Source organism: Nomascus leucogenys, chromosome 12 (assembly GCF_006542625.1).
Source record: "Nomascus leucogenys isolate Asia chromosome 12, Asia_NLE_v1, whole genome shotgun sequence".
NCBI lineage: Eukaryota > Metazoa > Chordata > Mammalia > Primates > Hylobatidae > Nomascus > Nomascus leucogenys.
This window is the reverse complement of record NC_044392.1, coordinates 99,398,580-99,415,438: the sequence shown is the minus strand read 5'-3', so window position 1 is coordinate 99,415,438 and position 16,859 is coordinate 99,398,580. Positions and strand designations below refer to the sequence as shown.

The 16,859-nt window shown below is 35.5% G+C and overlaps 1 protein-coding gene across 1 annotated transcript in view; it reads left to right on the top strand.

Moving 5' to 3' along the window:
* The window catches only part of LOC100592286 (serine/threonine-protein kinase TNNI3K), a 338,808-nt gene that overhangs the window by 234,202 nt on the left and 87,747 nt on the right, over nucleotides 1-16,859 (top strand). The window contains 3 exon segments of the mRNA XM_030825185.1: nucleotides 3,189-3,241; nucleotides 3,587-3,639; nucleotides 6,580-6,712. Of these exon segments, the coding sequence (XP_030681045.1) occupies nucleotides 3,189-3,241; nucleotides 3,587-3,639; nucleotides 6,580-6,712 (239 nt within the window).

Below are 16,859 nucleotides of genomic sequence, written 5' to 3'. Positions count from 1 at the left end.
TGATACAGGACACTGATTTCACCTCTCTAGCCTCAATTATCCATCTGTAAAATAGGTATGCCAATACCATCTCCATACTGGCTCCATGAGGAATGGAAAAATGTTGAAAACATCAGTGCCTGCTCACAGGAGACCCTCACTCAATATTTACTCCCTTCTCTCTGCACTGCCACCCTCTCTGTCACTGCTCCCACATTCCCACAATCTTTACACTGCTCCAGACTTGGAGCTCATGACATCTCTCAGTAATAAACTCTTGAACTCATCTTTAATAATAATTGCATCATTTCTGTTGTCCTAGCTGTCTTCAGCTCCAAGCTCTTATCCTTCCCTGGTATCCTCAAACCTGACATTGCTGACCCTTCACACAACCTCCCTGACTCTAGAGGCTTTGACTCTGGGTGTGATGCCCACTGAAGCTATGTCACTGTGACTGATTAGCACAGGTTCTGTCAGCTTCAACCCTACCTGCCCCCCTTCATGAATTTCACTCCATGTAGGAAGCACAGCTTACTTCGAAGTGGAAAAAATGAGTGAAAGAATCTTAGAGATGGTATTACAATTTAGTTTTCATTATTACTGAGTGGTTAGAGAAGGAGTGGACAAATCCAAGACTATCTTGAAGTGAATAGAAACTTTCACTTTATTCTAGCACTTGCTAAGTTGCTCTCATTCTGCAAAGTCACTTTCATAGCATCCTTTTGACATTTAGACCCATTTATTGCTATGAACTCGCATTGTCCTGTGTTACTAAACTCTCACTGCATCCTTTGTTTTGTTTGACTTGTTACTGTTTTTTAAACATAAGAGTTCATTTTGAATGTGACTTCAATGTGATAAATGTTATAGTTGTTTATCAGGTGGGTCTAATCTTGCCAAGCATAACTCTGACTCAAGTTCCACAGACTCCCAAGTAAGCCACTGTTTTATTCATAAAAGTTGCCAGGTTTTCTGGTTGTATGGCTCTTTCTCACTGTGTATATTATTGCTTTGTAGTTAGAAGGCCAAGCTAGAATTTTGGAGGTTATCTTTGTTTTTATTGTTGTTGTGGTTGTCTTTTAGTCTCTAATATTTAAACTGCTCCCAGATATAGGCTCCCAGATATGAACTGCTCTCAGATGTTTTGATGGATCCACTCTACTGCTTTCTTTTTTCTACTGTATCTTAGCACTTTAGTCATTTGGTAACTGCATTCTAAAATTATTCGGAAATACCAGTCTGTGATTTCAGAGCATTAAAACATATGCATAAAAACCTGTACTAGTACCTTCTGACATCCCGCATCAAGTCCAGAATTGTTCTCTAATTTCAAATTCCCTAGCAATTCAACACCACTTTAACCCAAATATTCCCTCATTATTTTTTAGCATGCACTCTCTGATTTAGTAAGTACATTTTTAGTATAATTCCTATTGCATACTACACACGCTCCCAATTCTTGCCCTTTGCGAAGATCTTTCCCCAATCTAGAATTCATTTCCCCTTTGTCTCTTCCAGCCTCATCTCCTTTACACTACCGTATAAATTCAGTCTTTGCCTGTCTTGTTCACCACTATATCCCAGTATACAGAAATTTTCTTGGCACATGATAAAGTCTCAGCACATATTTATACACTTACTAACTGACTGTTCTTCAAAGCCCACTTCAAAGCTAATCCCTTTCTTAACCCACTCTATCTAGCAGTACAGCATGTAGAGTTGCATTTTCTTGTTGCATTTCAACTTCCAGAGAGCTCCTGGTTCTGTAGAGTTCTCTGACAGGACAGTCTCATTCTCATCATGTGTATTAATTAGTAATTTGTGGTTAAAGACATCATCTTGGAGGTCCTTGTTTTGTTTGACATCCTGGAATACTTCTACACTGCGCTACTACAAGAAAAAGGATTTTAACGTATTTTAGATTTTCTGTAATTTAAAAGAAGATTATTTACGCTCCAAAGATAAAATCAGTAGCAATTACAAGAGAAGTTCAAAAGTAACTTTTTTATAAAGGTCAAGTCAAGGCGGGAAAGCAATTATATAAAGTGATTCAATATCATATTGGACTCACTCCAGATTAAGAAATAGTGGTACTTTTCTTGTTTTGACCATGAAGCAAAATAATTAAGGATAAAGGAATATTGTGTAATTTGTTATAAAATAAATATAATATAGCCCATATGCACTAAAAAAATCCAGTGGCAATCTCCTAATACTGAAATGACTCATTTACAAGCCAAATGTAAAATGGGCATTAAAGACATATGGTTAGAAGCATTCAAAGACAATCTTGGACTATCATATGCATGTCTGTAAGATAGTCCACAATTAAATTTACTAATTTTGGGGAAGAGTAAGCTCTCTTTGGACTATCTCAGCTTTGATTTGCTTCTTAAAAAGGACACTCTTTTTTCACACCTTATTGAGGTACAATTAACAAATAAAAGTTATACATATGATGCACAAGGTGATGTGACATATGTATACATTGTGAAATGATTACCATAATCAGGCTAATTAACATATCTATCACCTCATATGGCTACCTTTTTGTGTGTGTTGTGAGAACATTTAAGATCTCCTCTGACACTCTTTTTAATCTAACTTGAATTCTTGGCTGAAGGGGGACTTTGGTGACCTTTATGCTATTCTCCTCAAAATCTTAAAAAGTGGTTTAGTTGGCATCATTTCACAGATCTCAAAACACTCTTTTGTGCTGAGATTGTATCTAGAATGTATTGATCATGGCATTTTCCATAGAGAATCCTTTTGCTACATTCATTTCAGCCCTTCTCTTGAACTGTCCTTGTGCCTAGGGTTCCAGCAAGCTGGTTCTCTTGCTCTGACTCTAATAGGCCCATGATGCTTTTCACTCTTTCCTTGTAACCACAATTGTGTTAGCAAATGAGCCTCAAGGAGCTGAAAAACTGATCTTCAGCTGATGGGTCTTTTTGACAAATTTAGAGGGTTTGTCTAAAGTAGGAATTCTTTATACATTCAACATTAGATAAAGTATAAACATAATTACGTTTTATAAATAGCTATTTTTAATCAGCAAAACTTAAAAAATTTGATTTAGCCCTTTGGGGCCCATTTAGTCTTTAGGGCAAACAAATGATGTCTATGGTCCTCTTCTTTGAGGGGCCAATTAGATTAAGACATAGCAAAGCTTACTCAATGTCTACTTTTTTTTTTTTTTTTTTTTACAGTCACAATATTCTTCTCTATGAGGACGGGCATGCTGTGGTGGCAGATTTTGGAGGTGAGATTTCCATGACTAATACCCCAAATGGCATCCTGTTTTACTTTGTTCCTAGTTGGCGCCTGATATTGTACCATGAAACTGAACACTGAACACTGACAGCTATACTACACTGAACACTGTCAGCTATCCTACCCTAAATCATGAAAATTTCAATGACCCTACATTTTGAAACTCTGTCATTTATTTCTAGTTTTTCTTCTTTGTTATCTCCAGCCAAGAGAAGGGAAGTGAGAATTTGAATAAGACAGAAGTTTCTTGAGGTTTCAAAATTTTTTAACTGTGATCTTTAACCTTGGTTTTAAGATATTTCCTTTGACGTGATTTATTTTCTCTTTCCCTCAGAATCAAGATTTCTACAGTCTCTGGATGAAGACAACATGACAAAACAACCTGGGGTTTGCTGCTGCTTGTGTTTCCTATAATTATAAACCAATTAAAATGTGTAAACTCAGCACGAGAGGACGTAAGATGAGAGCAGTTTTAATTGGAAGAAATTTCATTGTCTCAGTGTCAGGATAATGGCTTATGTTATTATTTTTAGTAAGCTGTCAAAATAACTATCTCAAGGCTCTACTAGAGAAATAGATAAGATATATATTTGGAAAACATTATGGATAAAATAATACAGAATATGTTTCAAATGTAACTGAAAAGAACGTGGTGGGCATGGATCTTTTCACATTTAGATCACCTAACTACTTATAGTAAAGTTAACATTTAATAGGGAACTCACCATAAAATTAGTAGTTCATCAGCATCTATTAACTATTCATCGGTCTCCACTTTAACATTGTAATGTAATAAGTGGTATATCCAAGTATTAATGTTTAAGTAAAATATAAATTATAATAACTGAAGCAAGGATAATTGTACTCAAAATGTCTGCAATTAAATTCATTACCTGCTGTCTCCTTCACTCTCCCCAATCCCTCCCCCTGAAAAAAAGTAGATGTCTCTTTCTGGACTACTTGTGATAACTAATTACCTAAGCCTGGAGTAATTTTTCATTCCTTCCCTTTCCTGCTTCTACTTACACTCAGTCACCTTTTCTGGATGTCTCTTTCTTTTCTTCTTTAAGTTCATCTTAACCTCTTAAACCTCTCATTTCCTGCTGCTTCAGTTCAGATTCTCATCATTTCTTTTCTGGACTAGTATCACAATAGGCTTCTAACACAATCCTCTCTTCTTGTTCATTCTTTGCAATATCAACTAAGTTCTCATTCCTATGGAGCTAATATTCTACTGGAAGGGAATAAATCCTGGACAAATTAACAAAATATATCTCAGGCAGTGATGAGTGTTATGAAGAAAAATAAAAGCAGAGTAAATAAATGGAGAGTGATGAAGATGCCATTTAGATAGGATGAAGGAAAAAGTTAACATTTAATAAGAGGCCTGCCATGGGAGGAATCTACATGGGGGGGAGAGCTTTGCAGGTGGGGGCAATAGTAAGTCCAGACGTCCTGCGGCAGGAGAGTTCTTGGTGTGTTCAAAGCTAACGTGGCTGGAGTGAGGTGAGCAAGGAGGAAAGTGGCAGTTTATGAGGTAAGGGAGGTGGGAACAATAAGTGATCTTTTGGCAGGACACAAAGCTCATCCCAGACATGGAACATAGAGGCAGCTAAATTAGTGGTCCTCAACCCTAGGTGCACATTAAAATAAGTTTAGAAACTTATCTTAAGCATAGTGCCTGAATCTGATCCCCAGAAATTACGATTTTATTGGCCTAAGATTGATCTTGAGTCCCTGCATCTTTTAAAAATTCCCCCATATAATTCTAAAAAGCAGGTAGTTGAGACCCTCCAACTAAATAAACTTTTGTTGAATGTAATTAAATTGAATTTAACCAACAGCAAATAATATTAACTCTCTCATTCTAGCCGCACAGTCTTTAAGCACAGCACTAATAAATAAATAAATTAGTGCTGTGCTTAAAGACTGTGCGGCTAGAATGAGAGAGTTAATTTGAAATTTATTTTGAAAGCTGTTTTGTTTCTCATTAGTTATGTGGCTTTATGTATGTTATCTAATCACTCTATGACCCCTCTGTGCAAAAACGGGCATACTGTGTACCTGCTCCCACATATACAATGTTGTGACACAATGCATAATCTGCTATAAAAATGGAGGCTCTTTGGAATGTGGAAGCTCATGTAGAAGAATTACATATGAGCACCATGATAAGAATAAAGATATTATTGGAAAGCTGTAACTATGCATGGTTTCAAAATAAGGCAGACATTTCAAAAGAATTAGCAGCCAACACTACACACAAGATTTTGCTAAGAGTGATAAAAGAATAATGGTTTCCTTCGATGGACATTTAAAAGTGTTTAGCAAAGTTTATTAATAAGATAAGGTGCCACGGGGATTTAGAACTGGGAGGGTGTGGCTCCTCTGTTTTGTCCTTGAGGAATCTGAAATCCAGGAAACATGACACTTTCCCAGAGCTGTTCAGTAAGTGGTAGAGACAGAACTAGAATTTTCATCTCCTAACTCTAAATCCAGTGTTCTGCGCCCTAAACTAGAAATCAACCAAATTTATGCATTTGCATCCCAGAATGGAAACTAATTTTTTTAACTGAAAAATGTGAAATCACAAATGAAAAGAATGTAAATAATGTCATCGAAACAGAGGCTAGAACTTTGTACGGAGGGACTTGTAATATTTTATGGGCTTCCTTTCTGGAATATTGCACAACAGCATTCATAAATAGCACATCTGGGCAGAGAAAGTAAGACAGACCTGATCCAGCCAGTGATAAATCTACTTCATAGGAATATTCTGGGCACTCCTCTGGAGCCATTTCTCTCCTCAGCCATGAGCACACTGTTTATGGGCCTAATTTAGTAACTTCCTAAATTACAACCTGAAGACTTGAAGGAGGTGCCTCCCACAGTGTGTGATTCACTCCCAGGGAGACATAGGGTCCCTGGATGAATCCATGGTTGGCTATTCTGAACCTTGTAAGGCTTCTAAGGGAGAAAGATGTTTATAGATTTTAAAAAAATAATGCTGCCTCTCATTGTATAAGAGGCAGACTTCCTTGATGATTAATTACTGGTGTGATGTTTTAGGAAGAATTATGAACTTTATGATCTTCCAATGATTAAAAAATGCCCTTTGAGGAACTGAACAGCCACAGTAAACACACTGTGTATGTATAAACATGTTTATTGCACACATTGAGGGCAATATGTATGGATGTTAATTTATATTTATGCCTTTTGAGAGCATCAGGAGAACACAGCAAATTCTCACTAAGAAGAATGCTACTCTGCAGCGGAAGAACCCAACACTTGGTAAATGGCTTGTGGATGTTTCTTGATGTGCAGAACCTCCGTTGGATGGCTCCTGAGGTGTTCACGCAGTGCACTCGGTACACCATCAAAGCAGACGTCTTCAGCTACGCTCTGTGTCTGTGGGAAATTCTCACTGGCGAAATTCCATTTGCTCATCTCAAGCCAGGTAAGACACACTGCAGTTGAACTTTTCCTGTTTTACAAAGTTCACTGGATGTTTATAACTTCAAGAAATTTTTTTTTTTCACAAAATGATTAGTCTCAGTGAGATGGCAAAAAAGGAGGTAAGCAAACAATCTTAAGTTGTTTTAAGGTGTGTGCCCAACCCAGAAAATTTAATGACTTACCTGTGATTTCAGACCCAGACACACAGAAATGCAGGTATATTTTATTTAAGTTTGGGACTTGATTTATTGATTGTTAATAAAACAGGCAAATAACTATGATCATGTGGCATGTGAGGGCAAATAAGGTGGACAATGTGATATTTATTTTTTGGGATGAGATTTTAGAATTGCCCTTTTAACATGTATATAGGGATAAGAAAGTAGTAACACAGAAATAACCTATTAGGGCTGCTCTCTGCTTATCTCACATCATAAAAAAGAAGATGGGTTTTCCTAACATTTTTGTATTATATGCATATATATATATATATGGATACATTCTAAAAATGGGGCATGCAGTGAGTCTGGCTTTCATTGATGATACACGTTATGCTTTGCTTACATGTAGAAAGTGAAGGTGAGGAATCTAATCACAGGTAAAATACACACATATTTTAGGTTTAAAGTAAACTTCATTTGCATCTATCTCTTAATTGCATTTGGATTGCTTTCATATCTTGTCACACTAGGACAAATCTCCTTAAGGACTTTGCATCCCTAAAACTTAGCACACTTGTAAAGTAGTTGTCAAATGTAATCATAAGTAATTTTAAATAATTATATTGTAATCTCCTAATGGCCACCCTATAACAATATATAAGAAGGATAAAGTCAAAAGAGATGTTACTTAAACATCCCTTTTAGCAAGTTAAAAGTCTTGACCAAGATCAAAATATTTATGAGTACTCATGTACAGAGAGGAAGCCACATCTCATCTCATACTCCATTTTGGAGTTTTTTTTTCCCCAAGTTACCGTATGGTCTTTTAATTACACTCTGCATAGCAGAGTGCTTTTCATAGGTTATGTGCTCTGTGCATAGTTTGTTAAGCATAATGATGATGTAATTGTCCTAATTTTTCTCTACATATTTTCTGTAGTTTTAAATTAGACTTAGCCCTTATTGTAGTGTGGATGTGTGGACTCTATTTTGAGCTGGACCAACATTGCCATTTGTAAGGTCTTGTTCTGATGTCCTTCCTTCTCTCCACTTCTTAGAGTGTGCATCCTGGTAAGATTGATGGATATACAGAAAATTGATTATAATTTTAGAGGGACTGTGGTGTTTTTTCATAAGAAAGAAATACAACTCCTTTTGCTTCATCCCCTGTGTCACTCCATTAACCTGGCCCTGTTTATTTTACATTCTAATACATGGGTTTCTCTACCACTTACTATCATCCACCACCATCCTAGCCCAAGCCATCTTTCCTTTAAACCACTGCAATAGTCTTTTTAAAAATAGGGTTTATTTAGGCATAATATATATGCAGTAAAATCTGCCTTTCTAGGTTAACACTTCAATGAGTTTTAACAAATATATACAGCTGTATAACCACAACTGCAATCAAGATGTAGAACATTTCCATCACTCCAAAAAGTTCCCAGTGCCTGTTTGGAATCAATCCACTTCTCACACCTCCAGCCCATGGCAACCAGTGAGCTCATTTCTGTCCCGATAAGCTTGCCTGTATACCAAAGTCATATAAATGGAATCATGTTGCTTCATTTATCAGTAATTTATTCTTTTTCACTACTATGTAATATTTCATATCATAGATGTGCCATGATTTGTTTATGCATACAGAAGTTCATGACCATTTGAGTTCTTCTCATTTTAGGGCTATTAAGAATAAATCCGCTCAAATAATTGAGGCTTTTGTGTGGTTGTTTTTGCTTCCATTGGATAAATGAGTAACAGATGGATTGCTACATGTTATAATAAGAGTTTTTCCAAGGTGTCTGTACCATTATGAATTTCCAACAGTAGTCGGTGAGAATTTCAGTTGTTTCACATCCTTGCCAGCGCTTTGAATTGTTTATTTTTAAATATATATGTATATATTAGCCATTTGAGTGGGGGTACATGGAACATCATTGTGATATTTACATTTCACTGATGACTAGAAATATTGACACTTTATGCGCTTATTTGATATCCATATTTCTTCTGTGAAATGTTTGTTTAAATAGTCTCATCATTTAGTTGTAAGAGTTCTTAGATTATAGGGAGAAGTACTTTATCTGCTACATGTTTTGCAGGGATTTTCCTGTAATCTCTGGCTTGTCTTTTTGTATTCTCAGCAATGTCTTTCAAAGAGAGCAGATGTTTTTAATGTCAATGAAATCCATCTTACCAAAATTTTAAATCAATTTGTATCCTATCTAAAAATATTTTTGCCTTACTCAAAGCCATAAAAACTTCCTCCTATTTTTTTGTAGAAGTCTTACAGGTTTAGGTTTTATATTTATAAGATCTATTTTGAGTTCTTATTTTTTTAAAGTACCCAGTTTGGGTTGAATTTGTTATTCTTTGGTTTGTTCATTTGTTTTTTTAATACAGATGTCCAATTCTTCTGCCATAATTTTTCAAAAATACTATCCTTTCTTATTAAATTATTTTGGTACATTTTTCAAAAATCAGTTGACCATATATGTATGCACTTATTTCCAACTCTATTCTGTTTCATTGATCATGTGTCTACCCTTAAATCAATACCACACTATCTTACTATATTATAGTAAGTCGTGAAATTAAGTAATGTGAATCCTCCAACTTTGTTCTTCTTTGTTAAAAAGGCCCTGGCCATTTAGATTTTTTTGCTTTTCCATATAAATTTTAGAATCAGCTTGTCTATATTCCTATAAAAAGCTTGTTGGAATTTGATTCAATTGCATTGAATTATTAGATCAATTTGGGAAGAATGAACATCGTAACCGTGTTAGTCTTCTGCTCAATAAACATAGTTTATCTCTATCTTCACTCAGGTCTTCTTAAATTTCATACATTACATAATTTGTTACATATTTTAGCATACAAACCTTGCATATTTTTATTATACTTATCTCCATCTATTTTTTGTATTACCTCTATCTCTTGATGTATTATAAATGTTACTCTTAAAAATATCAATGTCCTAATTGGAAGTAAAACACTCCTAAGCCAATGCAAAACAACTGAAATCATAACAAACAGTCTCTAAGGCCACAGCACAATCAAATTAGAATTTAAGATTAAGAAACTCACTAAAAGTCACACAACTACATGAAAATTCAAAACCTGCTTCTGAATGAATCCTGGGTAAAAAAATGAAATTAAGGCAGAGATCAAGAAGTTATTTGAAACCAATGAGAACAAAGAGACAACATACCAGAATCTCTGAGATGCAGCTAAAGCAGTGTTGAGATAAATTTATAGCACTAAATGCCCACATCAAAAAGCTAGAAAGATCTCAAATTCACATCCTAACATTACAACAAAAAGAACTGGAGAACCGAGAGAAAACAACCACCAAAGCTAGCAGAAGAAAAGAAATAACCAACATCAGAGTGAACCGAAGGATATAGAGACACAAAAAACCTTTCAGAAAATCAATGAATCCAGGAGGTGGTTTTTTGAAAAAATTAGTAAAATAGATAGACCACTAGCTAGACCAATAAAGAAGAAAAGAGAATAATCAAATAGGCATAATAAAAAATGATAAAGAGGATATACTTCTGACTCCACAGAAATACAAAAAACCACCATAGAGTACTATAAACACCTCTATGCAAATAAACTAGAAAATCTAGAAGAAATGGATAAATACCTGGATATGTACACCCCCGCAAGACTGAACCAGGAAGAAGTTGCTTCCATGAATAGACCAATAATAAGTTCTGAAATTGAGGCAATAATAAATAGCCTACCAACCAAAAAAAGCCCAGGACCAGACGGATTTACAACTGAATTCTACCTGAGGTACAAAGAGGAGCTGGTACCATTTTTTCTGAAACTATTCCAAACAATTGAAAGGAAGGACTCCTCTCTAACTCATATTATGAGACCAGCATCATCCTGATACCAAAACCTGGCAGTGATACAACAAAAAAAGAAAACTTCAGACCAATATCCCTCATGAACATTGATGCAAAAATTCTCAATAAAATACTGGCAAACCAAATCCAGCAGCACATCAAAAAGCTTATCTACCACAATCAAGTTGGCTTCATCCCCACCATGTAAGGCTGGTTCAGCATATGCAAATCAATAAACATAATTCATCACATAAACAGAACTAAAGACAAAAACCTCATGATTATCTCAATAGATGCAGAAAAGGTCTTTGATACAATTCAACATCCTTTCATGTTAAAAATTCTCAGTAAACTAGGTATTGATGGAACATACCTCAAAATAATAAGAGCCATTTATGACAAACCCACAGCCAATATCATACTGAATGGGCAAAAGCTGGAAGCATTCCCCTTGAAAACTGGCACAAGACAAGGATGTCCTCTCTCACTACTCCTATTCAACATAGTGTTTGAAGTTCTGGGCAGGACAATCAGAACAAGTGAAAGAAGTTAAGCATATTCAAATAGGAAGAGAGAAAGTCACACTGTCTCTGTTTGCAGATGACATGATCTTATGTCAAGAAGACCACATTGTCTCAGTCCAAAAACCTATTAAGCTTTAAGCAGTGTCAGTAAAGTCACAGGATACAAATCAATGTGCAAAAATCACAAGCATTCCTATACACCAACAATAGATAAGAAGAGAGGCAAATTGTGAATGAACCTCTCACTCACAATTGCTACAGAGAGAAAGAAAAAACCTAGGAATACAACTAACAAGGAAAGTGAAGGACCTCTTCAAGGAGAACTACAAACCACTGCTCAAAGAAATGAGAGGACACAAACAAATGGAAAAACATTCCATGCTCATGGAGAGAAAGAATCAACATCATGAAAATAGCCACACTGCCCAAAGTAATTTATAGATTCAATGCTATTACCATTAAATAACTATTGACATTCTTCACAGAATTAGAAAAAAAATTTAAATTCATATGGAACCAAAAAAGAGCCCATATAGCCAAGACAATCCTAAGCAAAAAAAAAAAAAAAAAAAAAAAAAGCTGGAGGCATCATGGTACCCAACTTCAAACTACACTACAAGACTACATAGCCAAAACATCATGGTACTGGAAAAAAAAAAAAAAGACACATAGACCAATGGAAGAGAACAAAGAACTCAGAAATAAGACCACACATTTACACATCTATAACCATCTGATCTTTGACAAACCTAACAAAAACAAGCAATGGGGAACCCTATTTAATAAATTGTGCTGGGAGAACTGGCTAGCCATATGCAGAAAACTGAAGCTGGACTCCTTCCTTATACATTATACAAAAATTAACTCCAGATGGATTAAAGACTTAAATGTAAAACCCAAAACTATAAAAACCCTAAAAGAAAATCTAGGCAAGACCATTCAGGACATAGGCATAGACAAAGATTTTATGACAAAAATGTCAGAAGCAATGCAGCAAAAGCAAAAATTGACAAATGTGATCTAATTAAACTAAAGAACTTCTGCAGCAAAAGAAGCTATCATCAGAGTGAACAGACAATCTACCAAATAGGAGAAAATGTTTATTACCTATCTGAAAAAGGTCTAATACCCACAATCTACAACGAACTTAAACGAATTTACATGAGAAAAAAAAAAACATTAAACAGTTGGCAAAGGACATGAACAGACAGTCCCAAAATAAGACATTTGTGCGGCCAACAAACAAACAAAAAAAAGCTCAACATCACCGATCATTAGAGAAACGGAAATCAAAACCACAGTGAGACACCATTTCATGCCAGTCAGAATGGCGATTATTAATATAAAGTCAAGAAACAATAGATGCCGGTGAGGCTGTGGAGAAATAGGAATGCTTTTACACTGATGGTGGGTATGTAAATTGGTTCAACCATCGTGGAAGACAATGTGGTGATTCCTCAAAGGCCTAGAACCAGAAATATCATTTGACCCAGTAATCGCATTACTGGGTATATACCCAAAAGAATATAAATCATTCTATTATAAAGATACATGCATGCTTGTGTTCAGTGCAGCACTATTCACAATAGCAAACAGACGGAATCAACCCACAAGCCTGTCAATTATAGATTGGATAAGGAAAATGTGGTACATATACACCATGGAATATTATGCTGCCATAAAAAGGAATGAGATCATGTCCTTTGCAGGGACATGGATGGAGCTGGCAGCCATTATCCTCAGAAAACTAACACAGGAACAGAAAGCCAAACACCACATGTTCTCAATTATAAGCAAAAGCTAAACAGTGAGAACACATGGACACAGGGAAGGGAACAATGCATACTGGGGCCTGTTGGGGAAGGCAGGGGGAGGGAAAGCACCAGGAAAAATAGCTAATGCATGCTGTGCTTAATACCTAGGTGATGGGTTGATAGGTGCAGCAAACCACCGTGGTACATGTTTACTTATGTAACAAACCTGCACATCCTGCACATGTTTCCCGAGAACTTAATAAAATAAAATGAATCAATGTCCAATTTTTTGCTACTATTAATATATAGAAATATAATAATTTTTTATTACAATCTAGCACCCCACAAACTTATTAAATTTACTTATCCATCCTAGTTCCCTTTTTTGTACTTTCTTTGGGATTTCTACATAAATAATTATGTCATCTGTTAATAAAGAATTTTCCTTTCTTTCTCTTTCTTTCTTTCTTTCTTTCTTTCTTTCTTTCTTTCTTTCTTTCTGTCTGTCTGTCTGTCTGTCTTTCTGTCTTTCTTTGCCTTTTTGAACAGTCAGGGACCTCCAGTACAATGTTGAATTGAAGTGGTAAGATATATACCTCAAATTTGTCTGTTTCTCAAAATGTTTCCTCCGCCATCACCCTAGTGCAAACTGCCAGCTTTATCATTTGAATTTCTGAAATTGTTTTTGACTGTTCTTTCTTGGTTTATTTTTGTTTTCTTTTCCTCTCCAATCTCTAAACATCCACTGAAATAATATTTTAAAAACATAAACCTGATACATTACCGTTGCTTAAAATTATTGTATGGCTTCCCATATTCTTAGGATTAAGTCTCAAAATTCTTACTATGTCCTGTAAAACTCTCCCTGATTCTGTACCTCTCACATTACTAACACCAGTTCACTTTCTGCACTCTCAGTATGTTACATTTCATCTGACCTCTGGGCCTTTTCACAAGTTCTGTTTCCTCAGTAAATGCAATTAATGATGACTACCACGAAAATTACCGTGAGCATTCAATGAGATGATGTTTGTGACCACACTTTATAAATTGCAAACTCTCTGTAACTGTAAGGTGCAAGATTAGGAAAAAGTGTAATACAAGGTCAAGGCTCCCTTTGATTCTGTGCTTCAGTGGCACTGTCGTTCTCTAGGTGGCCCATGTAGAAACTTCAAAGTCATCCTTGACTCCTCTTTTCGTTTTATTTCTCCTTCTATCTTTTTAAAATTATTTTCCTATTTTCAGTTCTACAGTTTATCTCTCAGATCCATCCAGTTATCTCCATCTCCAATGCTACTTCTGATTTCACATGTCGAATACTGCACATTATCTTAAATAGTATCCTGTCTTCAGCTTTGCTCATCATCTTTTTTCCACCAATCACTAGATTTAGCTATCTAAAAATGCAAAGTTGAACATAGCACTTCTCTGACTTAAAATCCCCAGTGTTTTTCTTTTGCTCTTAAGATAAAAACAGAATGTCTTAAAACAATCTTCAAAGCCCCTTATGATTATGTCCCTGACTGCCTCCCCAGCCATTTCACCACATGCAGCCTGTCATCCAGAGTCATCCCAACCACAGGAAACTTTCATTTCCCCAGCATGTGTCCTCTCACCTCCATGCCTTTGTGCACATTAGTCTCTTTGTCAGAGACACTCTTCTCCACTTTTCATTCCACCAACTCCAAATTTTTTTAGGTCTTAGTCTAAATATAATTTCTTTCCAAAAATCTTTCTTAATTCTCCAATATCAAGTTAAGTGCAATTTCCTCCTTATCCCAAGTCACCATTTATCATTGTATTTATTGCATTTTACTCACAGTTTTGTAATTTTCTCTACTTCATTAGACTTTGCTGATTATAAACTAAATAGTTAAAAAGGGTAAAGATGGCCCTGAGGTTTTAGTTCATGGACCCCAGAAATAGTTACCCATTTTAGAGGGAGAATATTATTTAATAAAAAGTTGAAAGTCTTGCCTAAGAGCATCTTTATTCCAATATCCCAGATATTAAAATGTGTAGTACTTTATTGGAAAGAGAGTTTGTTTATGATAGATGCTGAATTTTTCAAAGTTGGACAGTTACCATGAATCAAGAAACAAGATGTCTAATATCATTGCAGTGGTTAGGCAATCTAGCATATGTTCAGCAATAAATTATGTGAAGCATCAGATTCAATATAAGCTACATAGTAGCCATTTACCATGAGGAACGAATCCGTGACTGCCAAGTGGGACGGCATTATCAATTATGGCAGTAGCAGCATTATACAGGACCCATCCTTCTGGATTTAACAGCAGACTACCTTCTGGGAAAAATATAAACAAAGAACACCAATATTAGCATTGACTCCTACATAAGTGATAGGTATACATTCAGAAAATCTTGAAGTTAGGGTCTCTTTTGCATCTCACATGTTCAAATTAACCTGTAATCTCAGGTTTAGGAAAACTGAAAAACCATCACATCCACCACCTTAAAGTTCAAATCAAAAAGATCAAATGCCCACAGGACCATGGGAAGCATGCAGATGCTCAAGACGGAACAGTGTGATGAATAAGAAATCACGTGCTCTGACTCATGCTCCAGCCAAACAGTGCTGAGCAGGAATGTAGGTATACCCACGCTGACCATATCAACTAATTTCTGCTCGTTAATTAAGAAATCGATACATATTTTAATGTTGGCAATTAATTCAATATTTTAAAGAAAATATTTTTCAGGCTAACACTGTAGGGGCTAAAGAGAATTGGCATGTGTCTTGCGACCTTGTGCAATTTATTTAACCTACCTATACCTTAGTTTATTATTTTTTATTCTTAATTATTTCTTTTATGTTATTACGGATACATAATAGTTGTACATATTTATGGGGTACATGTGATGTTTTGATTCAGGCATAAAATGTGTAATGATCAAACCAGAATAATTGGGATATCTGACTTAAGCATTTGTCATTTCTTTGGATTAGGGACATTCTAATTCCATTCTTTAGTTGTTTTAAAACATACAATAAATTATTGTTAACTATAGTCACTCCATTATGTTACTGAATACTAGATCTTATTCATTTTATCTAACTGTATTTTTGTATCTATTAACCATTTCCACTTTATCTCATCTTCCCCACTACCCTTCCCAGCCTCTGGTAACTATCATTCGACTTTCTATCTCCATGAGTTCATTTTTTTTAAGCTCCCACATATGAACGAGAACACGTGAGATTTGTCTTTCTGTGCCTGGCTTATTTCACTTCACATAATGGCTTCCAGTTCCATCCATGTTGCTGCAAATGATAGGATTTCATTCTTTTTATGTCTGAATAATATTCCTTGTGAATATGTACCACATTTTCTTTATCCATTTATCTATTGATGTACATTTAGGCTGATTCAAAATCTTTACTATTGTGAATTGTGCTGCAGTAAACATGGGAGTGCAGCTATCCCTTAGATATACTGATTTCCTCTCTTTTGGATATATACCTGGCAGTGAGATTGCTGGATAATATGGTAGTACGATTGTTAGTTTTTTGAGAAACCTCCATGCTGTTCTCCATCACAGTGACTGTACTAATTAACATTCCCACCAACAGTGTATGAGAGTTGCCCTTTCTTTGCATCCTCACAAGCATTCATTTATTTTAAAAAATGGACATAATAATAAGACCTACTTCAAAAGGTTAGAGCAGTGGTTGATAATAATAAGCACTCAATAAATGTTAGCTATTATTATTATTATTATTATCTTGAGGCCACCATTGACTTCTTTCTTTCTGGGCCAGGAACTGTGCCATAGTAAGCAGAAAATAAAGAGGAATAGGTCACTGACCAGGCCATCAAACTACTCATA